The 17,219-nt window shown below is 34.2% G+C and overlaps 1 protein-coding gene across 1 annotated transcript; it reads right to left on the bottom strand.

The window, feature by feature from the left end:
• Window positions 1-1,358: 1,358 nt before the first annotated feature.
• LOC121214566 (uncharacterized) lies at window positions 1,359-4,984 on the bottom strand. The gene is made up of 3 exons (XM_041088342.1): window positions 4,444-4,984; window positions 2,418-2,553; window positions 1,359-1,404 (listed from the first exon to the last, which is right to left on the bottom strand). The coding sequence occupies exons 1-3, from the start codon at window positions 4,910-4,912 to the stop codon at window positions 1,359-1,361; spliced, it is 651 nt and encodes a 216-aa protein (XP_040944276.1). The 5' UTR covers window positions 4,913-4,984.
• Window positions 4,985-17,219: the final 12,235 nt, after the last annotated feature.

Raw genomic sequence — 17,219 nt, 5'->3', positions numbered from 1 at the left:
AATTCACTTGCATATACATTTTCACACTTAACATTTCATATTCACTTTAATTCATTATTAATCCCGTTGAACACTTGGAATATACACGGATACGTAGAGATTTAGCACATAAGTGCCACACTGATATGTAGCCGAAGCTACCACTGATATGTAGCCGAAGCTACCACTGGATGTAGCCAAAGCTACCACTGAAATGTAGCCGAAGCTACCACTGATCAATAACACTGGAAATGTCCACGGGTCTGCTCACACAAGCTGTCAGGTGTCTGCAACACATGCTAGATCACCCAGCACCCGGGACTCACTGTAACACTGTAACACTGGTCTCTAGTGACATGTCACTTGTATCCAATTCTATTCCTAAGTTCAACCGGGAATTTACACTTAACACTTTATTTTCAACACTTTATCACTTGAATAATTCATGAACAACTTTCCTTCCACATTCAATATTAATTCACATATCAAATATAATTCACAATTTATACAAATATAACTATTATTTACATATAACTTACCTCGGATGCAAAACGACTATTTTTGTAATTTAGTCGATAACTTTCTCTTTTCCCCGATCACTTGCACTATTTCTTCTTTCTTGATAATTGAGCTTAGGAAAATCAAAACCCTTAACTATGGTAACCTGAAACTTTCGGCAGCAAGCTTCTGATTTTTTTGAAGAAGATGGACACTTATTTTCTTTTTATTTTGTCTTTTACCCAATTTGGACAAAAATGCCCTTGACCCATTACTTAGATATTTTTCTAGAAATACCCTTTTGTGTCCATAACACTAATTTATGGTCTAATTGCCACATAAACACTTCCAATTTCATGCAATAATTCAATTAAGTCATTTAATCACTAATTAGACACACTTTGCATTTTTCTCAATTTAGTCCTAAAATTTCAATTAAGCACTAAAGTATTAAAATTTCCTATCCATATTTTCACACAATATTTCAATCAATCAGTAACTAATAAAAATTTATAAAATTAAACTATTTCACTTCGGATTTGTGGTTACGAAACCACTATTCCGATTAGGCCCTATTTCGGGCTATCACAATTCTCCCCCCTTAGGGATTTTCGTCCCCGAAAATCTTACCAGTGAATAAGTTGGGATACTGTTTCCTCATAGCCTCCTCGGTTTCCCATGTTGCCTCTTCCACCCCATGTCGTTGCCATAACACTTTCACTAAAGCAATTTCTTTGTTTCTCAACTGTTTCACTTCTCGTGCCAAGATTCGAATCGGTTCTTCTTCGTATGTCATATCCGATCGAATTTCCACTTCAGTCGGTGAAATCACATGTGATGGGTCCGATCGATATCGCCTCAACATAGAAACATGAAACACATTATGAATTCTTTCCAATTCCGGTGGTAAACACAATCGATAAGCCACTGGACCAATTCTTTCTATCACTTCATACGGACCAATAAATCTTGGACTTAATTTGCCTTTACGGCCAAATCTCAAAATTTTCTTCCATGGAGACACTTTCAAAAATACTTTATCTCCCACTTGAAACTCAATCTCTTTTCTTTTCAAGTCCGCATACGACTTCTGTCGATCCGATGCAGCTTTCAAACAATCACGGATTATCTTCACTTTGTCTTCGGTTTCTTTTACCAAATCGACTCCATGTAACTGATTTTCATTAAGTTCAGTCCAATATAATGGAGTCCGACACTTTCGTCCATACAACGCTTCATAAGGTGCCATTTTTATGCTTGACTGATAACTATTATTATAAGCAAATTCCACCAAAGGTAAATATCTTTCCCAATTACCTTCAAATTCCAAAACACAACATCTCAACATGTCTTCGAGTATTTGAATTACTCTTTCAGACTGTCCATCGGTTTGGGGATGGAATGCTGTACTAAAATTCAATTTAGTACCCAATGCCTCTTGTAATTTCTTCCAAAACCTTGAAGTAAATCGTGGATCTCTATCAGATATAATAGACATAGGTACACCATGTAATCGGACTATCTCAGCAATATACAATTCAGCTAACTTATCAAGTGAAAAACTCATTCGCACAGGAATGAAATGAGCCGACTTAGTCAATCGATCAACTATAACCCAAATTGAGTCTTTCTTTTTCGGTGACAATGGCAATCCAGAAACAAAATCCATAGTAATTCTATCCCATTTCCACTCGGGCACCATAATAGGTTGAAATAATCCTGAAGGTACTTGGTGTTCAACTTTTACTTGTTGGCACACTAAACACTTTGTCACATACTCGGAGATATCCCGTTTCATACCCGACCACCAATAAAATTTCTTCAAATCATTGTACATTTTTACACTACCGGGGTGAACTGCCAAATGACTATCATGTGCTTCTTGCAAAATTTTCTGAATTAAATCAACATTTTTCGGAACACATATTCTATCACGAAACATTAAACATCCATCTAAATCAATCTGAAAATCAGAATTATTGTCCACTGCACACTGAGTCTTTCTTCTTTGCAATTCATTATCCACTTTCTGAGCCTCACAAATTTCTTGAAGAAACAATGGTCTAGCTTTTAACTCTGCAAACAATGATCCATCTTCAGTCAATGTTAATCTCGTATTCAAAGCTCTCAAAGCAAAGAGAGACTTTCTGCTCAAAGCATCAGCAACTATATTAGCTTTTCCCGGATGATAATCTATCACAAGTTCATAATCTTTCAACAATTCCAACCATCTTCTTTGCCGCAAATTTAGATCTTTTTGTGTCATAACATATTTCAAACTTTTATGATCTGTAAAAACACGACATTTCTCACCATATAAATAATGACGCCAAATCTTCAAAGCAAAGACAATAGCAGCCAACTCTAAATCATGGGTAGGATAATTTCGTTCATGCGGTTTCAATTGTCGAGAAGCATACGCTACCACCTTTCCTTCTTGCATCAATACACATCCAAGCCCATTTAGTGACGCGTCACTATAAACAACAAATTCCTTTCCTGACTCAGGTTGCACTAACACTGGTGCCTCAGTTAAACACTTCTTTAATTTCTCAAAACTTTGTTGACACTCCTCGGTCCATTCGAACTTAACATCTTTTTGCAACAATTTTGTCATCGGTAAAGCTATCATCGAAAAACCTTCTACAAATCGACGATAATATCCGGCTAAGCCCAGAAAACTCCTAACTTTAGATACATTTCTTGGAGGCTTCCACTCAATTATTGCCGATATCTTATTCGGATCCACTCGAATGCCATCTCCCGAGACAATATGCCCCAAAAATCCAACTTCACTAAGCCAAAATTCACTTTTGCTAAATTTAGCAAACAATTTCTTTTCTCGCAGCGTTTGTAGCACAATTCTTAAATGTTCAGCATGCTCGGCTTCACTTCGGGAATAAATAAGAATATCATCTATAAACACCACAACAAATTTATCCAAATAGGGCCGGAAAATTCGATTCATCAAATCCATAAAAATAGCTGGAGCATTAGTCAGACCAAAAGGCATTACAAGAAATTCATAGTGGCCATATCGGGTTCTGAAAGCAGTCTTTGGCACATCTGACTCTTTAACCCTCAATTGATAATATCCGGATCTCAAATCAATTTTGGAAAACACTGTGGCATCCTTTAACTGATCAAACAAGTCATCTATTCGGGGTAATGGATACTTATTCTTCACTGTCACTTTGTTAAGTTGACGATAATCAATACACAATCTCAATGTCCCATCCTTTTTCTTCACAAATAGCACGGGAGCACCCCACGGAGAGTAACTTGGTCTAACAAATCCTTTATCTGTCAGCTCTTGTAATTGCACTTTTAATTCTTTTAATTCAGTTGGTGCCATTCTGTAGGGAGCAATCGATATTGGAGCAGTACCTGGCATTACTTCAATACCAAACTCTACTTCTCTAATCGGAGGCAAACCTGGCAACTCTTCTGGGAACACATCTACATATTCACATACCACTGGCACTGATTCGATCTTTATTTCAGACACTTTTGTGTTCAACACATAAGCAAGATATGCTTCACAACCATTTTTCAAACATTTCTGAGCAGATATGGCAGAAATCACAATTGGCATCACATTTGACTTATCTGTTTCAACCCGAAGAACTGTACCACTACCACACTTCAACTCAAGAATTTTCTGACTGCAATCTATCTTGGCCTTATGTAATGTCAACCAATCCATTCCCAAAATAACATCAAATTCATCAAATGGCAACAACATTAAGTTGGCAGGGAAACACTGACCTTGTATAATCAAAGGACAATTTTTGCATATTTTATCAACTATCATATGCTTGCCTAAAGGATTCGACACTTTAACCACATACTCAGTCAATTCAACACACAAATTCTTATCAGACACTAAATTCATGCATACATACGAGTGAGTAGAACCAGGATCAATCAATGCAAGAACATTAGTGTCGTAAAGAGAAAATATACCAGTGATCACATCAGGAGAAGATGCTTCCTCTCTAGCTCGGATGGCATAAGCTCTTGCTGGAGCTCCCACTTCAGATCTTACAGTCGTGTCTTTTGTTACGCCTCTACCACTAGTTCCAATCCCCACATTTCTCTGTGGTCTTCCTCTAGTAGTCACACTGCTCGATCTCACATTCTGAAACTTTTCTATCTCTTCTCTTTCCGGACAATCTTTCACAAAATGATCTTGAGATCCACATTTAAAACAAGCTCGGCTGATTAAATAACATTCCCCCAAATGTCGTTTTCCACAATGTTGACATTCCGGTCTAGTAGGTTTAACACTACCTGTACTTGCCATAGAAGTTGCCTGAGCTTTAGAACCTGAATATTGTCTTCCTCGATCTCTTTGAAAATTCACACTAGAAACATTCGATCGAGTATTCATTTCTTTAAACTTCTTCGCTTGAGACTGAAATGGCTTGCCCATTGATCTTTTTCTTTCATCTCTTGCTTCACTTTCCACCTTTCTTTTCTCTTTGCTCAATTCTTCAGCCTTGATAGCTCTTTCAACTAGTACCACTAACTCTTTAATTTCAAGAATTCCCACTAGCAATCGGATATCCTCGTTTAATCCATCTTCAAACCTTTTACACAATGTAGCTTCATTAGATACACACTCTTGGGCATACTTGCTTAATTTGACAAATTCTCGCTCATATTCGGCTACCGTCATGCGCCCTTGTTTCAATTCAAGAAACTCTTTTCTTTTTTGATCAATGAAACGCTGACTCACATACTTCTTCCGGAATTCTTCTTGAAAGAAGTCCCATGTAACTTTCTCTTTAGGCACCACTGACACTAAAGTTTTCCACCAATTATAAGCCGAATCCCTCAGCAATGAGATAGCACATTTGAGACTTTCTTCTCGAGTACAAGATAATTCATCCAACACTCTGATAGTATTATCAAGCCAGAACTCTGCTCTTTCAGGATCATCATTTACATTAGCTCGGAACTCTTCGGCTCCATACTTTCGAATTTTGTCCACTGGAGGCTTTGACAATTTTAACACTTCAGTTTGTTGAGGAGCTATGGGAACAGCTTGAGGAATAGGAGGGGCGGAGGAGGTTGAGCATTAGGATTAGTTCTAACAAACTCAGTGTACCAATTGTTCATCATTTGGAGAAAAGCTTCTCGAGCCTCATCTCCTTGACCCTGAGTCTCGAATCGACTTTCAACAGGCACATTACTTTGAGCATCATCAGCTGTATCTCGGTTAGAATCCATTACTATAAAAAAAACATTTTAAGATGTCAGGAGTCGTCACACTATCATTATTCAATTATGGCATGTATAGATAGTCTATTACACTCGCTACGTTAGTCCGAGAATCGACTAAACCGTAGCTCTGATACCACTAAATGTAACACCCCTTACCCGAGACCATCTCCGGAATCGAGTACGAGATGTCATCCAATTTAACTTACCGATTCGGAGCATAAAAATTTGCTTTTAAAATTAAATTCACTGTTCATAACAACACTGTCCACCTGCGCAACTGTCACTAATTTAATTATAACTTGAGTTACGAAACTCAAAATTTAAATCCGTAAATTTTCCGTGAAACTAGACTCATATTCCTACTTACCATAAAAGTTTCAGAATTTTTGACTTAGCACATTAGTACAGTTTATTCATTAAAGTATCCCCTGTTTCACAGCTCGACAGATCTGACCTCTTGGCGCTAAAAATCAAATATCTAATTGTACAGAATTCATATAAGGTTACCATTAATTTATTTTGAAAATAGACTCACTAAGGAATCTAAACATATAAATTATGACCTATAATTATTTCTGTACAATTTATAATGATTTTCTAAAGTTAGAACAGGGGACTTCAAAAAACCATTCTGACCCTGTCTCACTAAAATTTAAATATCTCAAAATATAAAATTCCTTTGCCTACACCGTTTCTTTCATGTAAAAATAGACTTGATAAGCTTTAATTCTATATATCATTCACCCTCTAATTCCATTTCTACTATTTATGGTGATTTTTCACATTCACGTCACTGCTGCTGTCAAAGAAACTGCTTCTTTGAATTAGTTACCATTTAAACATACATAACTCCAAAACATATTCTTTAATAACTACTTCAATAGCTAACATTAGCCATATCATTTGGACATGCTCAAAATGATTAAGACTCTATACATGCCATAGTTTAAACATTTTGAAAAGCACATAATACCGAGATGGTTATGATAGTGTGATACGAGCTCCGACGGTCCACTATTCGATCAAGTTCAAATCACTATAAAACAAAGGAAAGAAAGAGATGTGTAAGCTATAAATAGCTTAGTAAGTTACATGTAAACAATAATTACTCAATTAATAATTAACACTTTTAACATATAACTAATCAAAATATTTCTTAGCAATTTCAATCACTTACACATACACAATCTTACCAATTCACTTGCATATACATTTTCACACTTAACATTTCATATTCACTTTAATTCATTATTAATCCCGTTGAACACTTGGAATATACACGGATACGTAGAGATTTAGCACATAAGTGCCACACTGATATGTAGCCGAAGCTACCACTGATATGTAGCCGAAGCTACCACTGGATGTAGCCAAAGCTACCACTGAAATGTAGCCGAAGCTACCACTGATCAATAACACTGGAAATGTCCACGGGTCTGCTCACACAAGCTGTCAGGTGTCTGCAACACATGCTAGATCACCCAGCACCCGGGACTCACTGTAACACTGTAACACTGGTCTCTAGTGACATGTCACTTGTATCCAATTCTATTCCTAAGTTCAACCGGGAATTTACACTTAACACTTTATTTTCAACACTTTATCACTTGAATAATTCATGAACAACTTTCCTTCCACATTCAATATTAATTCACATATCAAATATAATTCACAATTTATACAAATATAACTATTATTTACATATAACTTACCTCGGATGCAAAACGACTATTTTTGTAATTTAGTCGATAACTTTCTCTTTTCCCCGATCACTTGCACTATTTCTTCTTTCTTGATAATTGAGCTTAGGAAAATCAAAACCCTTAACTATGGTAACCTGAAACTTTCAGCAGCAAGCTTCTGATTTTTTTGAAGAAGATGGACACTTATTTTCTTTTTATTTTGTCTTTTACCCAATTTGGACAAAAATGCCCTTGACCCATTACTTAGATATTTTTCTAGAAATACCCTTTTGTGTCCATAACACTAATTTATGGTCTAATTGCCACATAAACACTTCCAATTTCATGCAATAATTCAATTAAGTCATTTAATCACTAATTAGACACACTTTGCATTTTTCTCAATTTAGTCCTAAAATTTCAATTAAGCACTAAAGTATTAAAATTTCCTATCCATATTTTCACACAATATTTCAATCAATCAGTAACTAATAAAAATTTATAAAATTAAACTATTTCACTTCGGATTTGTGGTTACGAAACCACTATTCCGATTAGGCCCTATTTCGGGCTATCACAGAACCTATGTATGAACTCATGCTTTTATGGTATACAACGAACTCATGTGTTATTCTGTTAGGTGAACCTATGTTGTTTGATGTACGTAAGTCTAAGTCGTGGTGCAACTGTAATAATAGCTTTCATGTACTTGTATCTATTTTTGAAAGTATGTACCCTAAACACCCTGTTTATATCTTGCATGTGAACCCATAAGTCTTTTTATTAGTTGACATGCGAACCCTACCTGTGTATATTTACTAGCTCACATGTTTTATACTTTATGTATGAATTATTTCCGCTGTTGTGCTATAACTTAGCATAATATATAAGTGGTGTGTTGGAGGTTAGGTTGGGAGTTAACGGAGAGTCACTTCGGTGGCTAATGTAGCTCGCCAAATTAGGGTTGAACCTACATGGTTGGCTTTGGGGTGTTACAATTTGCTCTTTGAATGTGTTGGGTTCTTTGTTCATTCTTTGTTCTTTTAAGATGTTGGGTTCTTGTTTTTAAGATTCTGGGTATAAAATCTTTTTTGAGCACTTGATTTTCTATTTGTTGAAGAAGACATATTCGCTTCTTTTCTTCCTTTAAAATATGTTTTATGAACAGATAAAACAAAAGAGATAGAAAACAAAGAGCTTAGGTAGAAAATGAAACAGATGGAGAAAGGAAAATAATGAAAAACGAAAGAGATAAAAGTGAGGTAGAAGACGATGGTGAAAGGAAAAATAATTAAAGGGGGTCCAATTTGCAGCCACAGAGAACGGCATGTGGCGATGCGCAAATGGCTAGAGCTGCCACATTAGCAAAAGAGTAACGACGTTAGGCTCATGTACTAATATAATGGATGGAAAAAAATTTTGGGTACCAATCTGGGATAAAAAATTTATACGTACCAATTTGAGAGAAATAGATAAATTCGAGTAATAATTTTACATTTAACACTCTTGAAAATAAAGTTTTCAAATTTGAACTAATGAACATTTTAATGAAAGAACTTCTGAAGTTTTTTTTTTTCAAATACTTGACTTTTGTAACTTGGACTAATAGTAAAATATATTATACTTTTAAAAAAGACATGAATTTAAATTTTAAAAATAATATTATTAAAAAAGTAATCACAAATATTAAATATAAATAATAAAATAGATGTAAAAAATTTTAAAAATTACAATTTATTGGGTGAAAATTATTGAGATTATTTAACTCACTCAACTATTCGAAATTTTTTATTTAAGTCACTAGATGCTAAGTTTTTTTTTCTTTTAAGTTCGGCTAGTGAGCTCCAAGCAACTATTTGATTATCAGTACGGTAGATCAATACCCTTCGATGAGTAGAAAGCATACATTAGATCCAAGTTAACTTGACTATCAATGTTGGAGATTGAAGAAGAAATCTATTTGAATTTTTGTTCGCAGATTCATAACGTTTAAAACTGTTTCAAAAAAAATTGAACTATAAAAGAAATGAAGAAGGAAAGCTTTCAATTGGTGCAGGTGATGCAAATAGAGAATGTCATACAATAGTATTTTTAGTAGTCTAATAATTTAAATAAAAACTTTCAAATAATTTAATAATTATTTTATAACTTTTTAAAATTAAATAATTTAAATATAAATTTATTAATAATTTAATGAATTTAAGTATAACTTTTGAAGTTGGCACATTACGAGGACTTCCAGTAAAGTCGGTTCTTAGAGATGTCGACTGAAAGTCAAGGTGCGAACTTCCATTTACACTGTAGTACATGACAATGGCAGTAGCAATGAAGAAACATGCTGCAAAATTTTTCATGGTAGCAGCAAGCATGCTGCAAAAATTTAAAACCTGCAGAGAAATAATGGAGACGTACGTAGGTCACGGGTTAATAATTTTTAGTGGTTTTATTATATTCTTTTAGAACATTTTTAGTAGGTATTCAATTTAGTCCCTTAATTATCTTGACGATATAAAGCCACATTCTTTCCATTCTTCCACATTCTTTTCATTCTTCCAACAGCTTCTCTCGTTTTATATTTCTCTCAAATGCTTAATATATATTTACCAATATTTTTTTCTTATTGTAAAATATTAAATGTAGAGATTAGTTGAAAGGTTTGTTTATTGTTGTTAGTATTTTATTATATTGTTTATTTATTTAAAGGTTGATATATTATTTTTTTTATTGTTTATATATTATAGTTTAGGGATAATTACCATGTTAGTATATTATTTTATTAAATGATACTATATTTTTATAATTTATAAAGTGTTTTTAAAATATTAGTTTATTTTTTTTGTTTAGGGTTTAATATATTTTTACATTTTGTACTTTTGTAAATTGTTTCTTTGATTTAAGTTTTTTATGGGTTTTTTTAACAAATTATAAGAATTTTTGAAGGAAATTTTTTATTTTAAATGTTAGTTTATTGTTATAATTTAGATTATTGTTAGTTTGAATTTTATTAGATTGTTATATTGATATAAATTATTTTTAAAGTGATTGAAAAATATATAGTTTATTAGTTATTTAAATGTTATTATATTGTTATATTTTAGTCATTTGTATTTTTTTCTTTTTTTAAAGTTTTTATTTCACTATGCTTGATAAACTGAAAAATTAAATGATGAAAAATAAGCATTGAAAAAATAAGTACTAAAAAATCAAGTATTGAATTTACATTATAAATTTTTTGTATACTACTTAAAATTAATTACTGAGTATAATTAGATTGTTTGATTAAAGATAATGTAATCTTAAATGAAAAAGAATAAAATAAAAAAAATTGAATTTATTCTCTCTCTTTTTTTGTGTGTAAAAACTTGCATAACTAAAAATACCTAACTATACTACAACTATTTTATTATACCAATACACCTCCTAATGTTCTTTCAGAATCTAATTTGCGTTCTCTAGATGGGTCCCACCTTTGAGTGTCAATATACTATTTTGCCCAGCTTACTAAAATCTTAATGGTTTCCATACAGCTCCATGGAACTCAATGGAAAACAAAAAGGTTTCTATTCTTCCATAAACGCCATACTATCAGGCCAAAGAGAGTGGCCTAAGGAACCTCAATCCTTGGCACCTACTCTCGATTTCCCAAATTTTTCCCAACTCACTCTCAAAGATTTCTGGAGAAAAACTTTGGTTGACGATCTTTAGGGACTAAATTCGGCCAAACTTCTTTAGCAGCTTGACACTCACTGAGGACATGCAGGGCATCTTTTATATTATGATGGCAAACTAAACAAGATGCATTTTTGCCAATTCCCCTTCTAGGTTAGTAAGCAACCGTTGCCTGTAAATGAGCCACAGAAAAAAAAACCGTATATGGTGTGGTCCTTGATACTTCCATATGGTCTTCCACCTCTTGTCTCGTGTGTTCCACGTACTTTCTCTTAGCATTTAATAAGCACTTTTAACCAATAAGCCTCCATTCGAAGTTCTTACCCAAAAGATTTTGTCTGACCCCACTAAAGGATGTGGGGGAGGTAAACTCACAATCCTTCTAATGATTTCTTCTGGCAATTTTTCCCTAAATGTTTCAAGATTCCATTCTCCTTCTTCTGACACCATATCCCTAAGTTTACAATCAGTTATTAGTCTATCCATGAGGAGTACATGTAGTATCAATGGCCTTGTATTTGGAACCCAAGCATCTTTCCAACAATGAATCGTCATTCCCGTTCCAACAGCCCAACAAAGATTCTCTTTTAGTAGAGACCAAACCTTCGCAATTGCTCTCCACACTGCTGAATAACTCCCCATTGTAATGCTTTCAGGAATTATCTCTTTTATCCCATATTTTGATCGCAAAACACAAACCCATAGCACATCATCGTTGAAAACAAGTTTAAACCTCAATTTTAATAGAAATGAGGAGTTTTGATCTTCCAGATGCCGGAGACCTAAACCTCCGCATGCACATGATTGACATATTGACCCCTAATCTACTAAAGCCATTTTCCATCCTCTAGTGGTAGATCCCCAAATGAATTGCCTTGCCAGACATTCGATCTCTTCACAAACTCCTTTCGGAATCCGCATGGACTGCATAAAATAATTCGGAATAGAAAGAAGAACTGATTGTGCAAGGGTGAATGTTTCTGCCATGGAGAGCTGTTTCGCATCCCAATTACATAATTTGGATCAAATATTCGCATCCCAATTACATAACTTGGATCAAATCTTCTCAACCAAAAATCGCACCATAGAGTTAGTAATTCTTTTGTGGAATAGCGGAACTCCAAGATACTTTCCTAGTTCTTGAACCTTTTGAAAACCCAACGCCAACTTAATCTGTCACTTAGGTTTTCTCCCACTCCTTTGGAGAAGAACATGTTGGTTTTCCTTGCATTAACATGATGACCTAAGAAACTAAAGAATTGATCATGAATGTTTTTTAGTAACAAGCCATGCTTTATATCTATTTTTAAGAAAAGCACTAGATCGTCTGCAAAAAACAAATTGATAAAGCTGGCATTATTCTTGACAGCCTAATAGGACTCTATTCACCAGAATTTATTGTTGATTGAATGTTATGCCCTAACCACTCCATGCATAGCACAAACAGGTAAGGTGATAGAGGACATCCTTACCTTACTCCTCTTACTGGCTGAAACTTCTCAATAAGCACCCCATTCCATAGGATTTGCATAATAGAGGTTGATATAGCAGACATGATTACTTTCTATAGATAATCTAGTATACCGACTGCTTGCATAGGGCTATCAATGAAATCCCATCTAACTCTATCATATTCTTTTTCCAAATCAATTTTAACTGCCATCCACTTTTTGTTCTTTCCTCGCATAGAGTGAACGACTTCTTGAGCAATGATAATATTAACCGAGATGTTTCTCCCAGCAATGAATCCAACCTACTCTTGTGCAATAATTTTGGGAATGACAATATTAAATCTGTTAGCTATAATTTTCATCACCAACTTATAAAGGATGGTACAGAGCCTGATAGGTCAAAATTGAGAGATTTCTTTAGGTTGTGCCATGTTTGGAATAAGAATAATGAGTGTATTGTTTAGTCAGTAGTCTATAGGTTGTCTATTGAACACTCCTTTGACCCAGTCACAAATTGCACTCCCAATACTATCCCATTGATTCTGAAAGAAAAACGCATGGTATCCATCACTTCTAGGGGCTTTTAATGGTGTTATATCAAAAAGTGTCGTTATGATTTCATTGTTTGAGACCTTTTTCCCTAAAAATTCTTTGTCACTCTATTTCATTTAAGAAAAGCAATGCTGGGGTAACTCCTCCATCCTACTTGGCTTTTCCCTATACAACTTCTGAAAGTAGCTAAATGCTTCTAATTGTATTTCATCTGGTTCATATAACCAATCCCCATTATTATTACATAAAACATTAATACGATTAACCTTCCTTCTGTATATTGTTCTACTATGGAAGAATTTGGAGTTTCTATCCCTAAGTTTGAGACAGTCACACCTAGACTTTTGCTTCCAAAGTATTTCCTCGTGAGTAAACACTACTTCAAGCTCCTCTCTAATGCCCATCTCCTTCCTATATAAGGCGTCTGAATTCGGCTTCTTTAGCTCCTTTTGAACCCAACTCAAGGATTTTAAAAGTTTTTGTTTTTGAACCCCACTATGCCCATATACATTTTTATTCCACTCTGTAAGTCTTATGGTGAGTTTTCCTAAGGTGTCACACATATCTCCATTATACCTCCAAAATTTCTTAATGGTACCTGAAAACTTTTGATGCTGTGTCCAACTGGCCAAAAACATAAAAGGACATCCTTTAGGTAAGTTTAGATTGGGACATAAGTTTATGAGAAGAGGCTGGTGATCTGATTTAATCCTCACTAAATGTGTGAACAAACACATTCGAAAATTTTGAACCAATGTCGTATTCCCCAACATTTGATTCAATCTCTCTAAGACCCCTTTCCCATTACAAAGTGAAAGAAGGACCTAGATACCCCAAATCATGTAAGTCGTTGGACTCAACAAAATCACCAAAATAAAGACAACATCTTCTTATGGAATCACCGTCTTTTTTATTATCAGCGGAAAGAATAGCGTTAAAGTCCCCTACTGCCATCCAATGGGTCGACTCAGTAAACCTTTGTTAATATAACAGACTATAACAGATTCCATACGAACACCACAGTAAACTTTTGTTAATATAAACTGGGTATGATTTTGAATAACTTTCAAATGAATCGTTTCTTTCCAACCAATCCAAATACCACCAGAAAATCCCCTTGCTTCAACTCGATGTGAAAAATGAAACCCTGACTTTGCAATTATTTTATCCGCCTTTTCACCACTAACCTTTGGCTCAAAAATGCTAATAATATCAGGTTTTTACTCCCCACTATATTCTTTAAAAGTGCGAGGGAATTTCACATTCGCACATCCTTGATAACTCCAAACAAATATTCATAAGTTTGAATTCATCATCATTAATTTTAAATAAATAAATTTGAGGAGCAATAAGACAAGCCCAATTTAATGTTGCGGATTTTTCGGCCTCTTGAATTTGCCCTTGACTCTTCACTAATCTTTCTCACCATTTCTTGATGAAACTGATCCTTTAATAACTCAACTATATTATTGACTGATTCAATTAAAGGAACTCTATTTGTTTTCAATTTAAAGGGATTGCCTTTGTCCCTTATTATCTTTTTAAGTTTTTGACTATTTTTGGTTTCATTTAATTATTCCCCTCCATTGTGCAGAGCTAAGGAATCGCCTCGATAACCCAGCCCTTCTTTTTGAGTTTTACACAAATCCTTCTCCTTTATGTCGAAACCGTTTTTTAAAAACAAAAAATTTAGTTGTCGACTTTAAAAGCAAAACTGGAGTCGCCACCAATCCTTTATTAAGGTGTGATCGGGTCACCTTAAAAATAATTTTGGTCTACGAATTTTGAGAAAACGAGTTCGGGAGTCGGTTACGCACGAGGAAGGGTTAGCACCCTCGTGACGCCCAAGATCGGTACCAAATTGATCATTTAATGTCTTAGTGTCGAAGGTTAAAAAGATTTAAAAAACAGCTTGAATGATGGAATTTGAAAAAGGATACTCAATTGTTCAAGTCATGTAAAGAAATCGAGTCCCAATACGTTAGGGTAAATTTCCTCATAATCCCCGAACTTTGAATATCACTGTTATTTTATGTGAAAATCTTCATTTTGAGAAAGTAACATGCCACACCCAATACGTTAGGGCGCAACAAGTTAAGTTCCCAAAAATGATTTTTATACTCATGCATTTTGAATAAAGAATATTCTCGGTTATTTAAGATTAACAAAGAAAATCAGAACCCAATACGTTAGGGCTCAATTTCCCTCGAAAATCCCAAACTTCGAATATTGCTTTTATTCAAAAAAAAACCTTTGAATCAAGAAAATAACCTCGATGTATGGTTAAAACCAAACTATATTTTCAAAAAGGGTATGTTAAAGAATTAATGTACAATATGATACAAATACTTTAATTTAGAGCATATATGACTAAATATTTACAAATATATATATACGAGTACAATATACAAGTAAACTTGCAAACATTTGTACACATATATTTAACACGCATATACAAAGATACATATAAAGAAGGACAAGGAATGAGATATATAAAACAAAAAAACATATAAAAATTTCTAAAATATGTACGTATAAATGTATATGAAAATTATGAAAATAAGATTTTTAAAAAAATACAAAAATATGTATATGTGTATATATTTACAAAAAAAGTATAAGTATATGTATAAAATATAAAGTATATAAAAGTTTTAAAAAAATATAAAAATATATATATAAAAAAACGTATGAATAAAAGATATGCATGTATTCATAAAAGCTTAATATATATATATTAAAAATATGCATATATACTATATATAAAAAATATGCGTATGTACTATATGAAAAAAATGTATATATATTATGTAAAAGCCCTGCGTGACTGAATATAGTAATAAGAATAATGACAATAGTAACACAAAAAAAAATTGTATAATATAATTATAATAATAACATGAAAAATAAGATAGCTAAAAAATGGGCCAAATTGAATGAAAAACGAAGAAGGTGGGGCGGATTTGAAATAAATTTGAAGATAGGACTAAATTGAATGCGCGCACAACAGTGGAGGATAGAAAGGGACATTATTCCCGCCTTCCAGAACGCTGCACAGCGAGGGACCAAATTGAAACAGAAATAAGGTGTGCGGTAAAATTTAAAAGACTTAGAAAATCTAATTAAAAACACTGCGAAAATAAGGGGGACCAAACGCGTAATTAGACCATTTAAGGTCAGAACGCGCGGACCCCTCTCTCCCCAAACGGTGCTATTTTGTTTCTGCTTTTTAAATGAAAATTCTTTTAATATAAAAAAAAATAAAATAGTAACCCTCATTAAAAAAACAAAAAAAAGAGCAAATGCTCTGCTAGGGTTTTTGAACCCATTTTTGCACCGCCACCACTAGGTCGTCCCTTGGCCTCCGACGGCACCCAGGCTTCCGATTGCGATGGAGAGGGGACACCGCGACAGCACCAGGTAAGATCCTTTCTCCTTCTTTCCCTTTTTATTATAAATAAAAAAAATAAAAAATAAAATAAAAAGAAAAATAAAAAAATAGTCTCGATTCACCTTCGAAAAAAAAGAAAATCTTTGTAATCTCAGTCCTTCTCTCTATTTCCGTATGTCTAAACTGTAATCCCCCCTTTTTTACACTATCATCATTCAGTTTTATAGCCGAATCCTAGAGAAATAACAAAAAAACAAAATAAATCCCTTGATTCTTGCTATATTTTGCTATCTATTGTTTGTGATCTGTTGCAGATTCGTAGGAGACGTGTATGGCGTGCGTGGAGAGGGCCATCTCCGAGTCTTGCGGCTACTGGGCACTCGCTGGAGGCATGGAGGCTACTGCGGCTAGGTTGAGTGGTGCTAGGGTTTCTGCTTTCAATGTTTTTGGGCTGGGGTTTGATTTAGGGTAACTTGGTTTGGGCTATGTCAATGGGTTATTGGGCCGTGTAAAATGTAGGCATGTATTTTTCTGTTTTGGTTTAGGGCTAATTGGGCCTGCTACAGCTGTCCCTCTTTGCTCATTGTCGTGTAACGGTAACAGAGCAAAGACTACAAGGCCCAATTATGCTCGGTCCTACTGAACCTCAACTTCTTCAATGCTTCTCTTCTTTAAGAAGCTTCATTCCTTTCTACTGCATCTTCTGAGGTATAGGAACTAGCGCTTCGATCCACTCCATTGCAATGTCAGGGAGATAGGGTTCATACG

This window comes from Gossypium hirsutum, chromosome D02 (genome assembly GCF_007990345.1).
Source record: "Gossypium hirsutum isolate 1008001.06 chromosome D02, Gossypium_hirsutum_v2.1, whole genome shotgun sequence".
NCBI lineage: Eukaryota > Viridiplantae > Streptophyta > Magnoliopsida > Malvales > Malvaceae > Gossypium > Gossypium hirsutum.
The sequence above is the reverse complement of the archived record's forward strand: the minus strand, read 5'-3'. Positions and strand labels throughout refer to the sequence as shown.

Coding starts and splice junctions, on each gene's coding strand:
- LOC121214566 (XM_041088342.1), bottom strand. CDS start 4,912: ATGGGCAAGCCATTTCAGTCTCAAGCGAAGAAGTTTAAAGAAATGAAT. Junction 2,554..4,443: donor TTCTCCTGATGTGATCACTG/GTATATTTTCTC, acceptor CATTGTTTGCAG/AGTTAAAAGCTAGACCATTG. Junction 1,405..2,417: donor GATTTAGATGGATGTTTAAT/GTTTCGTGATAG, acceptor GAATTGGTCCAG/TGGCTTATCGATTGTGTTTA.